The sequence below is a fragment of the Monodelphis domestica genome, chromosome 4 (genome assembly GCF_027887165.1).
Source record: "Monodelphis domestica isolate mMonDom1 chromosome 4, mMonDom1.pri, whole genome shotgun sequence".
NCBI classification, from domain to species: Eukaryota; Metazoa; Chordata; class Mammalia; order Didelphimorphia; family Didelphidae; genus Monodelphis; species Monodelphis domestica.
In genome coordinates, this window is record NC_077230.1 from 359516279 (window position 1) to 359535786 (window position 19508).

The 19508-nt window shown below is 39.4% G+C and overlaps 1 protein-coding gene across 3 annotated transcripts in view; it reads right to left on the reverse strand.

Annotated features, from left to right (window-relative positions):
- CSMD2 (CUB and Sushi multiple domains 2) overlaps positions 1-19508 on the reverse strand; it is a 1065508-nt gene that overhangs the window by 628520 nt on the left and 417480 nt on the right. For all 3 annotated transcript variants that reach the window (XM_056795117.1, XM_056795119.1, XM_056795118.1), the window contains exon 5: positions 10695-10902. In XM_056795117.1, coding sequence (XP_056651095.1) covers positions 10695-10902 — 208 coding nt within the window. The remainder of the gene's footprint in view (positions 1-10694; positions 10903-19508) is intronic.

The window sequence follows — 19508 nt, forward strand, 5'->3', positions numbered from 1 at the left end:
GATGATGCATTGCCCTCTGAGGTAGTCCATTCCACTTTTGGACAGCAAGATAATAATAAAGTTTTCCCTTTTGCCAGACCTGAATTTTCTTCTCTTCAACTATCACCTCTGCTATTTTGCCCAGTTCTTCCCTTTGGGGCCAAACAAAACAAGTCTAATCCTTCTTCCAAGTGACAAGTCTTCAAATTCTTAACACCAGGTCGCATAGCCTCCCTGCATCTTCTCTTCTCCAAGGCCTCTAGGGTCCTTGACTTCACAGGTAATCACCTATAGATATAACTTTCAGAATCCTTTTCTGCCTTCAAGACAGCTCAAGTGCCCCATCTTCTATCTTTACTATTTTTTGTTTTCTCTCCCCTTTCTTCCTCTTTTTTCTCTCCCTCCTCCCCCATTTCCTCTTTTTAGTGATCAATCAGTCAACAAACATTTGCGAAATAATTACTATACCCTAGGTGCTGGAGACTTGACAAAAGGCAAAGCTACTCTCTACCCCCAAAGACTTGAGATAATCTAACAGGAGGAGACAGCATGCAAACAATTACAATTCACTATATATACAAAGGCATTGAGGAGGGAGAAGGAAACCAAGAAACAGAAATTATGTTCTCCTTCACCAGAGGTCTTAAAATATTTGAAACCAACTATCACAGCCTGTTCATATCTTCTCCAAGCTAATCCTCCCATCTTTATCAAGAAGGTGAGATTTGAGCTGAGTCTTAAAGGAAACTAAGTAATCTAACAGTCAGAGGTGAAGATGGAGAACATTTCAAGCATTGAGAGGCACCCAATACAAAGGCATGAAATCAAGAAACAGGAATACTCCAGTGTGATTGTATCATAGAGTACAAGAAGGGGAATCTGTAAAGCCTAAGAAGATGGTAAAGGTGTGAAAGGGGTCAGGTTGCAAAGAACTTTAAATAAAAGACAATATTTATTATTTGATGCCATGGTTAATAGTCACTGAAGTTTATCTGTGAAGGGAAGTAACATGGGCAAATCTGTACTTTAGGAAAACCCTTTGGCAAGTGGGTAACTGATAGATAGGAAAGGGGAGAGAATTGAAGCAGGGAGACCAATCAGAAGGTTATCATAATAACCAGGAAAGAGGTGATGAGGGCCTAGGCTAGGGTAGTAGCTGTGTGAGTAGAGAGAATAAGAAGGCAGAAACAAAAACGATCTGCCAGAAATTAGTGACTTGGGATAAATATGAGGTGGTGAGTTTGAGTGACTGGGAGAATGGTGGTGCCCTTAACAATAATAGGAAAATTGGAAAGAGGGCAGTGTTGGACACTAGGGGGAAGATACCTTTTCCTCAAGTTACCTTGAATTTTCTGATCTAGAAACACACTATTCCCTTATAAATTCCACGAAGACAGAACCCATTTTACTTTTGTCTTTGGATCTCTAGCACTTAACACAATGCCTGGTGCTTAAAGAATTATTATAATCCCCCAAAACAGAAGGGTTTTTTTTTAGTCTAATTTTTATTTATCAACAAACTATCTATTCACTCCTCATGCCCTATCTTCCTGTCTGGCATTTCTTTCTTTCTCTTCTTACCCCTCCCCTCAAATAGCCTTCTTCACTCCATATCTGGAAAGTATTCTTGGAATATTCCAAGCCAGATGCTTCCTAATGGTTTAGTGCCTCATTTTTCTATAACTGCAGGTTTGGAAATGAATTAGATTTTTCTAAGAAGAATACCTCTGACCCAACCTGGGCTAGCATCTCTGACTCTGAAATTTTTTTTGACACTTACTTTGATAAAAGAAGTGCCCAGGAAGCATAGACCCAGGGTAGATTCCTTCTACCTACTGTAGCCTAAATACCACCATGGCGGAGCCATTTCAGTCCCCCTTCTCCTTGTATATCGTACCTTTTCTTCATAGTACACGTTTGAAGGTATTCGTTATTATTAGAAGGTATTAATTATATGGTGTGAAGAGATTTGCCTTCTTTTGGAAGGGCCAGCCCAGGCTCTAGTTAATGGGGCTCTCACTGGGCTGTTTCAGACCCCTTTCCCAGTTACTCCCTCTGCCTCTGGCTTGCTTGGGCCATTCTGGCTAATGGACTTCCCTGGAACATATCAAATAAAAGGGCCTATTGTGTTTCAGCACTGAGAGTTGGCTCATCGAATTCTTCTGTGACTGACATAAATGTTTGTTGAATTGATTTGAACTGAAATCCATGAAATATTAGATCCAGGGGAGAAAGCATGGAAACACGATGTGAGTTTGGGGGCAACGGAGTAAGAGCACACAGAGAAGGGTCAGTAGAATACCTAGTAGGGAAGAGAAGGGAATAAGACTAATGATGATTTATCTCAGCCAAGAATCAGCCCAAGGCAGTGTGATTCAGGCTTTCTGCCAGCCTTCCCACCCTCCCCACTCAGCTGAAGGCAATGCAGCTGTGGCCTGACAAACAAAACACTCAACTACCTTGGCCATTTCACTGGAAATTCACAACCACTGGCTCTGATCGGGTAGGTAATGTAGTACAAATATTATCCCCAGTTACAAATGAGGAAACTGAGGTTCTGCATCAGTCACTTCAAATACATGCATATACCTTTCAGAGACTTGGTTTCCTCCTCTGTAAAATTAGAATTTGAGCTATACAATCTTTAGTTTATTGCCATTCTCTGAATCTATGATCCAAGTTATCTCTATAGGCCCAAGTGGGTTGCTTAAATAAGGTGATATTAATAATAACTAGCATTTTTGTGGTTTGTTAAGGTTTGTAAAGTGTTTTACAAACAACATCATTTTCAAGCATAATAATAACCTTGCAAGGTAGGCATATCAATAGGTATTATTATTCCTGCTTTAGAAATGGGAAAACAGAGGTTCAGAGATTAAAATGGCTTGCCTATCTATCTATTATTAGTTAATTAGATAGTTAATAGATAATTAATATCTATCTATTATAGATATCTATATATCAATTAAAGAGTCCAAAATAACATGAGCATCCTGGATTATTTGCTTTCCAGAAAGGCAGAAGATTAGAAAACAATATCAGAGACCCTGAGATTGGCTGAGAAAGCCACAAAATATGTGACAATATATTCTGAGAAATGGGGATAGTACCCACCCTCTGGGCAAATGTGGCAACTTATTTTAGCCAAGGGGAAGCCAAAAGGAGATCCAATCCCACCCACTTCACCAAGAATTTACTAAGCATATGATATAAACCAGACACCATCACATTTTCTTGGGATACAATAACAAAAATAAAACTGTTCCTACCCTTAAAGATATTACATTGGGGGGAAAGGGAGGATAGGGCAGAGAAAAATAGGAAACCAGTACAAATATATCATAATTTGGGTAAGAAGAGAACACTAAGGGTTAGGAGACAGTATCAGGGAAGGCTTCCCGTAGAAAGTGCCGCATGAACTGAAATTTGAAGGAAGGAGTTTCTTTCTTTGTTTTATGCCCAACTATGCAGAATGGTAGATAACCAAAGGCTTCTAGGCTGCACTGTAAACCATGTGTCCTGACTTATCAAAAAATAGAAGTCTTTATCCAGGAGAGGAGGAGATTCTAAGAGGAAGAGGTGAAAAGAGAGTGTACTATAGGCATGATGAACAGCTTGGGGAAAGGCTGCAGAAGAAAGGTTCAAAGCCCATCTCTGACACATATGGCTTGTATGTTCCAACAAATCATTTGACCTCTCATTGCCAGAGATAACTCTTTAAGACTGTATGTTTCAGAGAAGGGACTTATGGGCAGTAGATGGTAGAGTCTCCTCATGTAGGAATTCCCAGGATCACTGAAATCCCAGATTTAGTCCCTATTCCCTATGTTACCTTACACAGAGGTTCTTAAACTTATTTTGGGTCACAGATCTCTTTGGAAGCCTGGTGAAACTTATGGATCCTTTCTTAGAATAATGTTTTAAATAATTAAAGTGTTAAATTTCAATTAGAGAATAGTGAAAATAAAGGCATGAATTTTTCCCTGTTCCATCCAAGTTCACAGATCCCCTAGAATCTATCCATGAATCCCCAGACCCAGATTAAGAACCCCTGACTTAGAGTAATATAGATGCTAGGAGGGAGGAGAATGGCATTGTAAGATTAACCAGGAGGCACCAGAAGGCCATAGGAACATCAAATATTTAGCAGGGTCTCAAGATAACCTGGTAAACTAAGGCAGCAGAAAAGCAAATATTGTAAGCCAATACAGAGGAGAAAATTCCTTGAAATTTAAACTAAATCTATTCAGAATTGTAGTACTGTAGCCTAATATTATAATGTGAATAAACACAAACAGAGGCAGGATATTTGCAGCCTTTGAGTGACACTTGGAGGGGAGATTACATGAAGCCTGTCAGCATCATGGCGATGGGAGAGTAGAAAAAAGAATGTTGGTAAATGAGAAGTCCTGAATTTCTGGGAGAGTGAAAAATTGTAGCAATGCTTTATGTTGTAAGCCTGCTCCCTGTAGATGCTAGCTGGAGCTACGGAGGCCAATAATGCATTATAATAAATCCACGTTGCCTCTATGTTATTCTTGACCCTGGAAAGCCACAGCGGAGGCCCAGGAGCAACAGTTTATTTCAATTAACCTTGCACACCCCTAGTCTCAGCTCAGCTGATTTCCTTCATTGTTATGTGCCCAAGAATGTGCATGTCTGTCAACCAAGAACCTCTAGCTTTCATTCTAACTTATGTGACTTGACTTATAACAAAATGAAATCCATTATCCTAGGGAAAGCAGAATCCTTCTGATGAGAAGAATATCTCCATTTAAAAAAAATAAAAATAAAAAGCCACAGCTTCCAGAAAAATCCAACATGCATAAAACTATGCCTGCCCTTTGATCCATTAATATCACTACTAGATTTGTATCCCAAAGAGATCAAAGATAGGGAGAAAGAATATACTTGTACAAAAACTTTGATAATAGTTCTTTTTGTGGTGGCAAAGAACTGGAAAGTGAAGGGATGTCCATCAGTTAGGGAATGGCAGAGCAAGTTGTGGTATATGATTGTAATGGAATACTCTTGTCCCATAACAAATGATGAACAAGATGATCACAAAAACACATGGAAAGACATATAAAGTGATGCAAAGTTAAGTGAGCAGAACCAGGAGAATGCTCTATAAAGAAATAGCAATAATGAATGGTTATCAATGTGAATTACTTATTTATTATCAGCAATGCAAGGATCCAAGACACCACCAAGGAACTTATGATGAAAAAGGCTGTACTGCTATAGAAGGAACAGATGGAGTCTGAATGTAAATTGAAACAGGCTATTCTTCACCTTATTTCCCCCATGAATTTTTTTTCTCAAGTGTAAGCGATACATATCTCCTTTCATAACAGGATGGATATGGAAATATGTACTGTGTAATATAACACATGTACTGTCTATATCATATTACCTGATGGTTTGGGAAGAGAGGAGGGATGGGAGGGAAGGAGAGGGCATGGATTATAAAATGTCAGAAAACAATTATTGAAAATTGCATCAATGCATAATCTGGAAAAAATTAATGAAAAAATTAAATAAAAAAGGTAGTAGAGGAGAGTAGTGATATAGCTAAGAAAAGTTCAGTCTGCAAGCATTTGTTCACAATATTGGAAGGTGCAAAACAGGTATAAACTAGCACAGATCTCCTGGCACTTTTTCATCACCGATAATCAATTCTCATCAGAAATGGTAGTGGAAAAGGCACATTAGGACTTCCTCTCCTCAGTACTAAAGTGTCACTTTAGAAAATAAAGTTGAAAAGGAAAGAAAAAAAGTTAAGAATAACATTATCTGGACCAGGTTCAATTTGTAGACAAGAAATCCATGCTGGAGGCACTCAGGCTGATTTTCAAGATGTCTCAAGGAAAGGAAGTGTACATATGCATGCATATATATATATATACATATACATATATATATATTATATATATATATACACACACGTAGGAAAGGGTATCCAATAGTGCTTTTACCCTGTCTGCTGGCCCCCACCCCTGACCCAAAGCAAAGCCTTCTTTTTTCATATCAAGCAGAATATTTTATGAGAATGGTCTCTGCACTCATGGAAAACACCCTTGATGAAAACATGAAATGGGAAGTCAGTCTTTTATAGATGATGATTTCCTATAGAAGCCCACATCTTTACAGACCCACAAATGAATGATCTGTGTAAAGCATATACAATCCTGCTGTGTCTGTTGAATATGTATATATTTTTAAACATTTAACTCAGTAGAGCAAAATGCATCCTTGAAGGATCTCTTTAGACAAGATGACTCCCACGCGAACATCAAAATCATATGAGACTGTATGACAGACAGGACTGCCAAGATAACTTTGCTCAATGATCCACTGGGTATTGATATCAAGCATGGTGTTAAACAGTGAGATATATGTTCACCTGAGGCATTCATCCGTGTCACAGAATATGTTCTGCATAAAGTCAAGACAGAAAAAAGGATTTCCTATTAATGGAGAGGATCTCCAAATGTTATTCTCTTCAGGCAGCATTGTACCAATTGCAACAAACTCATGTAAAATCACTCAGCCAGTCAATAAACATTAATTAAGTTCCTTCTATGTGCCAGGCACTGTGCTAAGTGTTCAGTTCAATAGAATTTGGTATGCATTGATTAAGAACCTACTGTGTACTTTAAAACAGAGTCCAGATGCTCAAATTCTTTTCTTTGCCATCTCAACAATCCATTTTCTTTGCCAATTAATCCAACTGCCAAAGAGATTCCTAAAGCATAGATATGACCATATTACTTTGAACTAATTGGCATACATATGAATAATAATAATAATTTAAGCATGTGTGATATTGCTATATAAGTGCAAAACAATTTACAAGCATTAAAGCATTGCATAACAACATGGTACAGTGGAGAGAAACTGCTTCAGATCAAGAAAGACCTAGGCACAGGGATTGTTTCTGACACACTGGCTGTGTGACCTTGGGCAAATCACTTCTTTTCTCAGCACCTAGACAAAGCCTAAAGCTATTACTGCCCAGAAATGCCAGCCTGCATGGGTAGGGAGTGGTCTATCATGAAGTCCAAACCAAATCAAACAAAAAAAAATCCTGAAGCAACTGCAACTCTTTAAAGCAGTCATGAGGATAAAGCTTATCCTCATTCTAATGATGAGAAAACAGGTCAGAGAGACCGCATGGCTTGCCCATGGGGTCACAAAGTTGAAGAGCATCAGAGGAAGGATTTGAAACCAGGTCCAGAAGTCTGTGCACTGAGCCATGCTGTTCGCTCCCTACCTGAAAGGTTCGCCACCTCGAAACTCAGAAAAAGAAAGACGGTCCTAGTCAATCCTGAAGGACCTTGCCTAGTGATTACACCACCTTTCTGAAACCACGAGGAAACAGTAGCTGTTGTGTTCCTCAGTGCCACAGTTGGTTTTACTTCCCACGAGAGCCGGTGTCTCATTGATAGATGAGGGGGTGTCCAATTGTCCAAATTTATCTGCCGCTAACAGGACATGTCATCTTTCTTTTCCACTCCTAAGCACCACATAGAATGGTTCCAAAGGAATGGTCTCCCGAAACTGCTATAATGTATGCTAATAAAAACAGTATACTCATAAACTAGCAGCTTCAGATTTTCAGAGGGGTCCAGGGATCCATAAACCACAGGTAGCAGGCGATCGCTGCTTCCCCATACACATATATCCTTAGCACTCAAAGGTTATTTATCCCTAATTGCTATGCAAGTACAAATTAGTACAACAAACGCACTGTGGCTTGCCGCGGTGGCACCAGCCGTGAATGGTGAGGACTCCTGCACAGCTCCCTTAACGATTTCCTGTATTTAATTTCTCCCCCACCGAGGCAGCTTAATGGGAGAAGGAACATTCTTTCACATTTGTTTCACTTCAGAAGTTTGGGTAACTTGTCGAGTCTTACCTGGGAAGTGAGAGTCTGTAGGCAGCCAAGCTTGAACTTCAAATAGACAAGGGATCAGGAGAGACGGAGGAGAGGGTCTTACGCTTGAGCTAAAGGAATTTATTGATGTCCTTCAATCATACCAAACCAGATGACCCTGAGGCTGGCCATTTCTCCAGGAAAGGTCTCCCAAGAGTGTCAAGTGTGCTGAAGGGTGTTGGGAATTGGGGGCTAGGAAGTCCTGGTTTCAAATTCCACCACAAATACTTAATAGCGCTATAATCCCAAAGTAGTCAGGTAACCTCTTTGTCTCAGAAATTTCATCTATAAAATGAGCAAGTTGGTTTGGGTGACCGCTAAGATCTCTTCCAACTCCAAATCAAGGACCCTGATGATCCTAGGGTAGCAATGACAAAGCAGACAAGGGCTGAACTCATTTCAGACATTTCTTAGCCGTGTCGTGTCACTCTGGGTAAATCATTCAACCTTTCTGAAATCCAGTCTCCTCATTTGCAAATTGAGAAAGATAATACCTGTAGTGTTTCTCTCATAGACAATATAGTAGCATAGATAGGGAGAATCTTATTCCATTGAAATGTTGGATCCAGACAAAAAATATTTATCACATAATGATATTGTGAAGATCAAATGAAATAATATATTTAGAGTCTACTGGAAATCTTAAAGCACCCTCTCTGCATTGATTATTATTTTTAAACCCTTACCTTCTGAAGGGTGGGAAGGGTTAGGCAATGGGGGTTAAGTGACTTACCCAGGGTCACACAGCTAGACAGTAACTGAGCTCAGATTTGAACCTAGACCTTCTGTCTCTGGGTCTGGCTCTCAATCCACTGAGACACCTGGTTGCCCCCAGCATTGATTAAATTTGACCAACTTCTTATGCACCTAAGACAGTTATTTGGTACAGTAGATAGAGTACTGAGTTTAAGTCAGGAAGATCTGAGTTCAAGTCCTATCTCAGACGCTTCCTAGCTGTGCACCTTGGGAAAGTCACTTAACCTCTGCTTGCCTCAATTTCCTCATCTATAAAATGAGGGGGGTGGACTTGCTGGGCATTTTGGTCCCTTCCATCTCTAAGTCTATGATCCTAGCCTTTCTTAACATGTGCAAGGAACTGTCAGTACTGGGGTCAAATTCAAATGAAAACAGTAGTCAATATAAGGATTCCTAAAGCAGTATACTGACTTAGAAACCACATTTTAGTACAAGCTATGTTCTTTTGTATTTTTTTTATTTTGTTAAATATTTCTCAATTACATTTTAATTTAGTTAGAGAGTAAACCTGTTAGGTAACTCTGGCCCCTAGCATTCTTGCACTAGAACTCAACCGGATGATACTCATCTGTCCCTCACTTTGTTGCTTCTGACTATAATCTTATAAGATCTAAGGGCAAAGATAGCGATCCCCACTTTACCAATGAGGAAGTGGTAGGAAGCCCAATCCTTCAAGGAATGGGAGAAGGCTGGGAAGAATCAAGGAGCTCAGAAAAGGAGTGAGTCCCAGAATTTCAGAAGTCAATGAGTTCAGTCTTACCAAAACCAAGGTGAGGGACCCTTCAAAGTAAGTAACAGCTTTGGAACTGGTAGACTTCAGGGGTTACTGAAGCCAACCCACATTCTGCAGATAAGGAAACATGAAACTAGCATGACTTACCCAAGCTCACACAACTAATAAGAAGGAGGTGGAAGAAAAATGATGATGATAACAGCACTTATATAGCAGCTTAAAATCTGCAAAGCACTTTACATCTATTACCTAAATTTTATCCTCACAACAACCCTGGAAAGTGAGTTTCTTTATCTCCACTTTACATATGAGGAAACTGAGGCTGGAAGAGGTTAAATTATTTGCCCATGATAACACAGAGAGTAAGCCTATTGAGAAAGGATTCAAACTCAGGTCTTCTTGGTTTCAGGTTCAACACCCTATCTTCTGTGCCACCTCCCAGCCTAAGTAATAAGTCCAAAATTCTGCAGTCAAATCCATGTCCCCTGAATTCCAATTGATTGCTTTTTCAAGAGGCAGTATAAGATAATGGAAAAAATGCTAAATTCAGAATGTCAGTATCTGATTTTGATTCCTAGCTTGGTTGTTTACTAACTGAGTGGTCTTGGGCAAGTCATGTAGCTTTTTTGGGCCTCAATTTCCTCATCTGTGAAATGGAGGGGTTGATCTATATGAATTCTAAGGTTCCTTCTAGTTCTAAAGCTCTGATCTTATAAAGGAATCTCATTGTAGCATGTTACCTCTTTAATTCTATGGGCAACCTTTTGGAGGTTACAACAAATACAACTGCAGGCCCAAATTCCTGTCAGAAGTGTAAAATCTGATGAAAAGTGCTAATGTATTTTCTGGAGACTGGGCAAGAGTCCAAACTCTTTTTGTAGAGTCCTTTCCAAGTTCAAAGACTGAAACCTTTTTTTTCTTCTCTCTCTCTCTCTCTCTCTCTCTCTCTCTCTCTCTCTCTCTCTCTCTCTCTCTCTCTCTCTCTCTCTCTCTCTCATAAAACAAGTTACTCAAGTGGAGACCATCATGAAAATTTTCAGCAAGGACATGCTTCAAATCATACACCAATCACTGTAAAACTTAACTGGCCTATAAAAAATATGCAGTGATTTCTCATTACCGTGTACTTAGAACACTCTAATAGTATCTCTAACAGCCAGCCGTGACATTTCTCTGCAGGTACAAGTGTTCAGGGGAGACTAGGAATCTGGGAGCAGTAAATTTCTGCTGTTAAAAATTAACATGGAGGGAAGGCCAAAAAAAAAAATTAAAAAGCATCATTCTTACCAAAGTGAGGAGCCTTCTGTCCCAGTGACTTCCAGAAAGTCATAGCCATCCTCCAACTGGAAGTCGATGAAGACCAGGGCAATGGTGTCTCCCAGTTCTGCAAGGATGGTCCATGTGCAATCTGCATTGTTGCCATATTCAGAGGGGAAGTGCGGGCTGGAGATGATGCCACTCTGACCCCTCAGGGTCCCTCCACAGGCATCATCCGCTGCAGACAAAGAAACAGCACAAATGGTGAGCTAGCAGAGCACACGTTACCACATACACTGCGAGTTATGGATCTAGGGTCGAAGTATTTTACACAGACTTATGAGAAGCATTTTTTTATTTTATTTTATAGCTGGTAACTTACATAAAACATTTTGAAATATAGTAACTATGCCCAGCTCAGCAGGCACTTGAAGTGTGTGGAAGTGCAGGTGGAGTCTTAGCCTTAACAAACAAGGATCCTTCCAGTATTTGGATCCAATGTGGCTATTGTTGGGTTTAGGAATAGGGAGTATTACTAAAGGATTTTGTTGATTTGGTTTGAGGGTTGGCCCATAAATGGAGACAGGTGTAATTCTGTGCCCCCTCCATTATCTGATGGAGAGGGTTTCAGAGGATGCTACCATCATCTCCCAAAATCTCTTACCCTTCCCGTCCTCACCCCCTATTTAAAATTCCCAGAAGATCTGCCAATAGAGTAAATTGTCTCTAGAAGATAGCAGTAAAATGAACCTATGTCACTAGAGAGTGAAGCTTAGAAAAAAAGATTTGATGTGTGCATGTGTATGTGTGTTAGTGTGTGTATGTGTGATTATATCTGTCTTCAAATAGCTAAAGAGGTTTTTGTGGGGAAGAGAAAGTAGACTCCAATGGCAGAACTAGGACTCATGAATGAAAGTAACGGGGATAAATAGAGGTTCCAAAGAAACATTAGAGTGGGCTGCCTTAGAAGAGCTTAAGATGAGAGATTCACAGATTTAGAGCTAGAAAGAACCTTGGAGAACATTTAGTTCAACCCCTTCATTTTGCAGATGGGGAAACTGAGGTACAGAGGAGTGAAATGACTGACCCAGAGCAGTAGCAACACAAATAAAAAGCAATAGAGACAAGTTTTGAATTCAGTTTGTCCAAGTTCAATGTTCTTTCCACTGCACCTTTGCTGGAAGATATTCAGTCAGTTAGGCAATAAGCATTTATTGAGCATCTACAATGTGCTAAGCACCAGGGATGCAAAAAAGAAGCAAAAGACAGTCCCTGTCCTCAAGGAGCTTACAATCAGATGGGGGAGGCAACAAGCAAACATATGTACAGAGAAAAGCAAAGGCTGGATACTTCCCTACCAGGGAGACTCTTGAGGCGATTCTATCACCCAGTATGCTAGATCCCTCAAAAATGCCTTCCACTTCTGAGAGTCAGTGTTTATAGTCCTGAGAACCTGACCTTAGAGTCTACCCTTGGAATCAGACCTAGCTCTTTACAGTAACAAAGCATTGGAGGGTCAGCAGCTCCCAGAGACAGTGGAATTGAAGTTGGCCAAGTCCTTGGGGAGGGTGGAAAAGGAAGGTGTTTAATTTAAAAACAACAGCAACAATTGGCGCAACTGAAGAGAACATCTCAGCCCGGGGAGGATGATGGGAGTGAGACACCCTGGGAGCAGTAAAAGTCCCTGCCTGTTGAGGAGGATGGGAGCTGGGCACAGTGGGAGCAGTAAGAGGCCCCTGCCTGGTGAGCGCTGCCTGAAGTGTTTCTGCAAAGCTCAGCGTCAACCTCTTCTAAAGGATGCTTGTAAAGTGCTTGTTTTCTCTTTACATTTGTTTTGTTGCCACTCCAGCCTAGGAGCTGTCAAGAGAAGTCTCATGCATGAGGAGTCACTACTCCATGCAGAGACTGGAGCTGAGCACAGAGGGAGGAGGAAGGAGGTGTCTACCCCAGTTCCTCCATCCTACCAATAGGCTTTGCCTACTTCCCAGCCTACCCAGTGCCTTGGCTCCAGCTGCCCTCTCTCATTCATACCCTACTCCACTTCTCTGACTCCACATTTTCCCCATCCTTTAAGGTCCAGCTCTTTGACCCACGGTGATCTTCCCATTCATTGACCTCACTTAGGGTCTGCTTTGCACATTAGTACTTGTTTCCTGTTGTATGATGGCATCTCATGTAATGTTTTTTCACGTCATTTAACCCTTGCTGTTGATCCATGTATCAAGTGGATTTAGCTGGCGAGCCCTAATTCCTAACCAGATTATAGGTTCATGAAGGTGTATAGAGTTGTAACAAGGGTTTCTTGTACTGGAAACAAAATCAACTGGTGGTGGGGTGAGAAACCAGATAATCTGACTCAGGGCTGCCTTGGTGGGAGGGAAGTGGCCTGTTCCTCCCGAGTCTCCCCTCATCTCATGACATAGCTGATGATCTCCAATCCCCCAACTTTCTGAAGGAAGCAGAAGTTATGGAAGCAGCAGGTGTGAAGCAGAGGGAAAATGGCAAAGTGTCTTCTGGGAGAGAGATGCCACAGTAACAGGATCCTGGGGGATGGAGAGGCAATGGTTCAGCCAAGACAAATGTCACAGTTTTGTGGAGTAAGTAAGGTGTGAGAATGGCAGCCTTGGGAAAGATGCACACCCCAGGAATACCGGTGCCCTTGTCCAAGGCCATGTCCTGCCTTGCCCTAGCTCCAGTTCTGAGGGGGTGTTATCCTTCTTTGCATCCCCGATGACCTGGACATCAGAAACCACCATCCTTCAGTCAGTCAGACAAGTAAGTTTCAAGTTATCTTTGATTCCTTCTTCATCATGTGCCATGAGCAATCAATGACCACATCCTGTCAATTCTGCCCATGGACTGTCTCTTAAATCAGTCACCTCCTCTCATCTTCTATAGCCACCACTTTATTTGAAGTTCTCAGTACCTCTCACCTAGCTATATTAATAACCTTTCCATTGATCTCTTTTCTTCTAACCTCTCACCTCTCTAATCCAGCCTAAACACATTGACAGAGTAATCTCTCTGGTAAACCCAATCACTCAATATTTATTAAGCTCCTACTCTGCTGGTCACTGAGTGGTAAGGTGGGGGGTGGGATGGGGTAAGGAGAAGACAGAAAGATGAATAAAAGATAGCTTATGAACTCAAGGTATTTATAGTCTAATAATTATAGTCTAATAAAAACACATACAAATATCTATAGAGGCAGTTAGGTGGCACAATAGATAGAGTATTGGATTTGGAGCCAGAGAGACCTGAGTTCAAATACTGCCTCAAACACTTACTACCTGTGGCTGTAGGCAAGTCACTTGACCTCTCTCAGTCTCAGTTTATTCATCTATAAATTGGGGGTAATAAAAGCATCTACCTATCTCCCAGGTTTATTATAAAGATCAAATGAGATGATCTATGTAAGAGCTTTGGAAATCTTTAAGAACCATATAAATGCGTATTCTTAAGAAACAAAATAGGATATGATAAGGTTTAAGAGAAACACAAAGTGTTTTGTGTTTAGAGGAGATCTCTCAATTACCAACTGAGAAATCTGGTAAGGCTTCTTAGAGGATATGGCATTGAGCAAGACTTCAAAGGATTTCAATAGGCAGAAAGAATGGGGAGATATTCTCAGAAAAGGCAACATCATGAGCAAAGTTACAGGCTTGGGGAAATTCTCATCCCATCCTTCAGTTAAGGAAGCAGCCTAGACCATCCATCTCTTCATTTTCAACACAGCTATAGTGCACTGGACTTCATCATGTTCCCAAGACTACCCTCAGTCCCAGTGCTTTTCTATTTCCTTTTGTCTTCCTCTATTAGAATGTAAGCTCCTCAGGGATGGGACTATCTTTGTCTTCCTTGGTATAATGGGACCCACATATTTTCAAGAAATATATTTGAAGACTTATTGTAGATGCTCCAAACTGTGGATATAAATAAATGATCACCTGCGGACCCCCATATATATGAATTCTCACTCCCTGTTCCTGCCCCTCATATTGGTAATCTTTGGCTTCCCCTCCCACAAAAACCCTTTAAAAAGTGAAGGTGGAAGCAAAAGAGACTGCCATAGGAGGCAAACCACTGCCTCATGCAGTCTTCCATGCTTCCAGGAAGACCACCAGAGCTTTGGATTGGCTACAGATATTATAAACCATGAAAAGCAAATCCATAGTAAAAGGGGCCCCACTGAATCTCTAATACTTAACATGGTACCTGATACATAGGTAGTTGTTCAATAATGTTTATTGGCTCACTGATTGATTATTCATGCATTCATGCATGCATCCATCCATCTTTGTATTTCCTGAAGTACCAGGCACAAACCTTTATATGTTGCAGATGCTCTGTAAAAGTCTGTTGAATGGAAATTGAATCAGTGAATACAAGAAATACTACTTAGGGCAGAGAGCTCACTATGTGATCTTGGGTATCATTCCTCTCAAGTGATCATAAATTTTATTCATAAAAGATATATAGAATGACATCTTACCCCAGTTGTAGGACTGGAAAGAGATGAAGCACTAGGAAGAGAATTTCCACACTTTCCTACCATGGAAAGCAAAAGGGGTGCATGTGATGAAAGTGCCCTAGTATTGCCAAATTCATGATTTTTTTCCTCTTTGTGCTACAGTGACTCCTTGTAGTTGATCAGAGTCTAGCATTGATGCAAACATCCATCTCTAGCCAGATGATATTATGAACTCTTTACTATACAGCCTTTCAATGTTAACTAGCCAGCTAAGTGTTAGCACTGAATAGAACACTAGATTTGAAGTTGGGAAAATCTGAGTTTGCATCCTGCTTCTGACATTAAACTAGTTGTATGACTCTGGGAAAAGTCCCTTGATCTGTCTGAGGTTCAGTTTCATCACCCATAAAACAGGGATAATAATAGTACCTACCTCACTGGACTATTGCAAGGAACAAATGAGATAACATATGCACAGTGCTTTCTTTGTAAACCTTAAAGGGCTATATAAGTGTTGGGCACAAGCATACAGGCAGCCACAGCACTAATCCATCATGGAAAACAAAAGACAGAAATTCTCCTAAAAAATGTCAGGATCATCCAAATGAAATCAACATATACTTTGGTATTTTGTGACTTCATTGCAAAGGCAGGCATTATGAGAGATGGAGAAAATGTTTTGAGGTGGTACATTTGAGAAGCAAGTAAAAAAAAAAACCACCAAGAATCTTAAAATACTTTCTCTAAGAGAGTCATCTATTTAAATTCCTTATTTGCATCTAGGAGACCTGGGTTCTTAAAAGTTGGACAACAGGAGTGCTAGTTCAGGCAGGTCCTATTAAGCTGGAGAGACTTTAAAAACAGTACTAGTGCTATCCAAGGGCCAGCAAATTTGGAAAAGCAAATCACCAGTAGGCTGGGCACTGGGTGGTGGATTCTTTGGCCAAGTCAAACTTTGAAAAATGAAAATGGCTCTTTTGCCTACCTAAAAGTCAATAAATGACTGTTTCCAAATACAATAGCCATTTCAAAATCAGCTATTTATACTCAGTCTGATCACAGACCAGTTAGAATAGACCAGGTCAAAATCAAAACCAAGCTAGAAGAAAGGATGAAGACCAGAAGACACCACATGCAATTAGAGCAGCTTTGACCTGACCTTTTAAAACAAGCTGTCAAATATGAAAAATGACAAAAAGAACAAAAAAGCCACTGATTTTTACTATTATCACTTCTTAGAAGGTTTTAATTCACTAAAATTCACCTTAACCAGCAAACCTTATTCTTCTTTCCAGTCATATAAATATAAAGGGCATAGTGAATATTAATTTAAACACACTTAATTAAAAATTATTATAGAAGTGCAAGAATGAAGATTTTGGACAGTGTCATCTGACAAAAGAACAAAAAAAAAGATGAAGAAAAAATCTTGAGGCTTTGGCATAAAATGTGACTAGACAGACCATGCTGTGAAATATAGATAAAGCAATTACTCCTTGAGGGTAGGGACTGTCTTCCTATTTCTTAATTATATCCCTAGCACTTAGGGTAGTGCCTGCCACATAGTAGGTACTTAAAAATGTTTATTGATTTTTTTAATGAGGCTAAAAGTACAATAAACTTGAAATTAAATAGGTTTGCCTCTGCTTCTACTGTGATTTATTGCCATCATTGATAATAATAATGAACATTTATATAATGCTATAAATTGTGCAAAACACTTTTGAGTCTCACAAAAATTCTGTGACACGGGTACATTTATTTTCTTCATTTTATATATGATGAATTTGAGGTTCAATAAGGTTAGGGGTTTTCAGGTCCACTTTTAACTGTTTTGGGGCAGTACATTTCAAAAACAGGTTTACAAAAAGGCCAAGGGTCCTAAAATATATTCTCCATGTGGAGAGTCATCTGCTTAAAAGCCTTATTTGTTTTCAAGGAGACCCTGGGTTCTTAAACTCTGGACCAAAGGAGTGCTAGTTCAGGCTAACATCTGAGAGAGAGTCAAACCTAGGACTCTCAAGCTCCAAGTCCAGCACTCTATCCACTATGTCATGTTGCCTCTCCTAGTAGAAATACCACATGGGCTCTATCACCTCTTAAAGTGTTGTGTGAGAAAATAGAAATGGCTCCTAAGGAGATTGAGCTGAAAAGGCAGCTGGCCCTGATCATAGACAAAGAGAAAAACCATGATGGAAGTGACACAGTTTTTAAAGACTCTCATGACTTGTTTTTCAAAATGTCTCAAAGATAGAAGTATTCCAAAAGCATAGAAATGATCACAGATCTAATGGCCACACACCTCCAAAAGGCATTGAAAAAACCATCAGCAACTAATAGCTAATATGCTTACTTTCTAATTCCAACAAAGCCTTTTTTTTTGATAAGGGTCTATGCATATATGGAAGGTATGTTTGATGAAAACATGAAAAGGGACCATGTCATTTTTTTCCAATAATTGTCGGTAATAGAACACATCTTTCTGGTCATATAATTGATTTGAAAGAATGGAAAATATAAATTTCTAATATATCTAATATGTAATTATTTCTAAAATCCAATAGCCTTAGCAGAAAAAAATGCATCTTTGAAGGTTCTTTTCAAACTCTCTCCTCTACATATATTAAATTATACAAGAGCCTATGACAGATGTGACTATGGAGATAACATTGTTCAACAATCCGCTGAGTACTGACATCAAGCGAAGCATAAAACAAGGTGACATATGTTCACCTAGGGTGTTCATCAGTGTCATGAAGAATTCCAAATAGAATCCAAACAAGTTTCCAAATAGAAGGAAGGAGAGAAGGAAAGTAAATAACAAAAGGGAGCTTGAAATGCAAAAAAATCTGCTAGATAGTAAGAAAGTACATTCATGCCCTTGATAAGTTCACATCTGTCAGTCTGTCAATGAACATGTATTTATTAAGTGACTACTATGTTCTAGGTACTGAGGATACAAAGATAAAAATGTAATCTTTCCTGCCCGTGGAGAGTTTACCTTCTATTGGAGGAGATAATTTAATATTACTGATATAAATATATATAAGGCAGACTCAAAATAAAAGCAAAGTGAAATTTCTAGGGGCACTATTATCTGGGAGAGAAGAAGGTAGCACTTGAGTACTAAAAGAAACTAGGGATTCTGAGAGTGGAGAAAGGGCAGAGCTGTATGCTAGCCTAGGAAGACAGCCTATGTAAAGGAATAGATATGGGATAGGGAGTATATTTTATGAGGAACAGAAAGAATCAGTAAGAGGAATAATGTATAATAAGTCTGGAAAAATACTTCAGATGTGTCATGAGGCTCACATAAACTACACGTCAGGTTACTGAAAGAATCAGTGGTACATATGATTCCTGTACAACTGTCAGTAATCTTTGAAAGGTTATGGAAAATGGAAGAGGTGCTACAGGACCAGAGAAAGGCAAAATGTCCTTATTTTCCAAAAGAGGAAGAAAATGAAGCCTGGAAGTCATAGACTGGTGAACTTTGTCTAAATTTGTAGAAGATTATCCTAGAAAGCATTATTAAAAGGGTGGTTCAAGAACAACTAGAAAAGCAAGCCAACATAGTTTCTTTAAAGACAGGTCATACCAGACTCATCTTATTTCCTTTTTATTTGGACACGTTTATTAAATTAGCATACCAGTGTCATTTTGTAAGTATAGTTTACCAACATTTTAATAAGGTATGTAATAAAGTCTTTCATGGAATTTTGTAGAAGAAAGAAAAAAGTGAAACAAACATTTTAAAGCATTTACTATTTTTCAGACAATAAACTAAACACTTTACAAATACAATAGGGTCCCTGTATCCACAAAGGATACATTCCAAGACCTACCGTGCATCTGAAAAATATGGATATAAGCAAACACCTACTGTTAAGTATGGGTAGCCGAATCAGCAATTACTCAGTCAGTAGATACAAGAATACAACTGCACCACTACTTGTACTTTGGGGCCATTCTTTTAGTAAATAAGGGATTTCTTACATAAAGACACCAGTAATGGCACTACAATGAATTTGATCAGTGAGAATACTAGAGTCAGACTGAAGGAAAGTATTCCATGGGAGCATGGTTATGAAGACAAAGGGAGATGAGTCATGTGGCAGGATGGTGGACTTCACCATGCTGTAGCCTGTACTTGTTTGGTGGGTGCTATGAAACTTATGAAACACTTTTTTTTTTTAATTTTCTGGAATTTTCCAAATTTTCCAATTTTTCCCTTTTTTTCTGTGGTTAACCATGGGTAAGAAAATCTGCAGTGTCACAACTGTATTACTTCATTTGGTCATCCCAACAACTCTGGGAGATAGATACTATTTTTAAAAAAGAAATTAATTGTTCCATAGGTACTATCATAATAT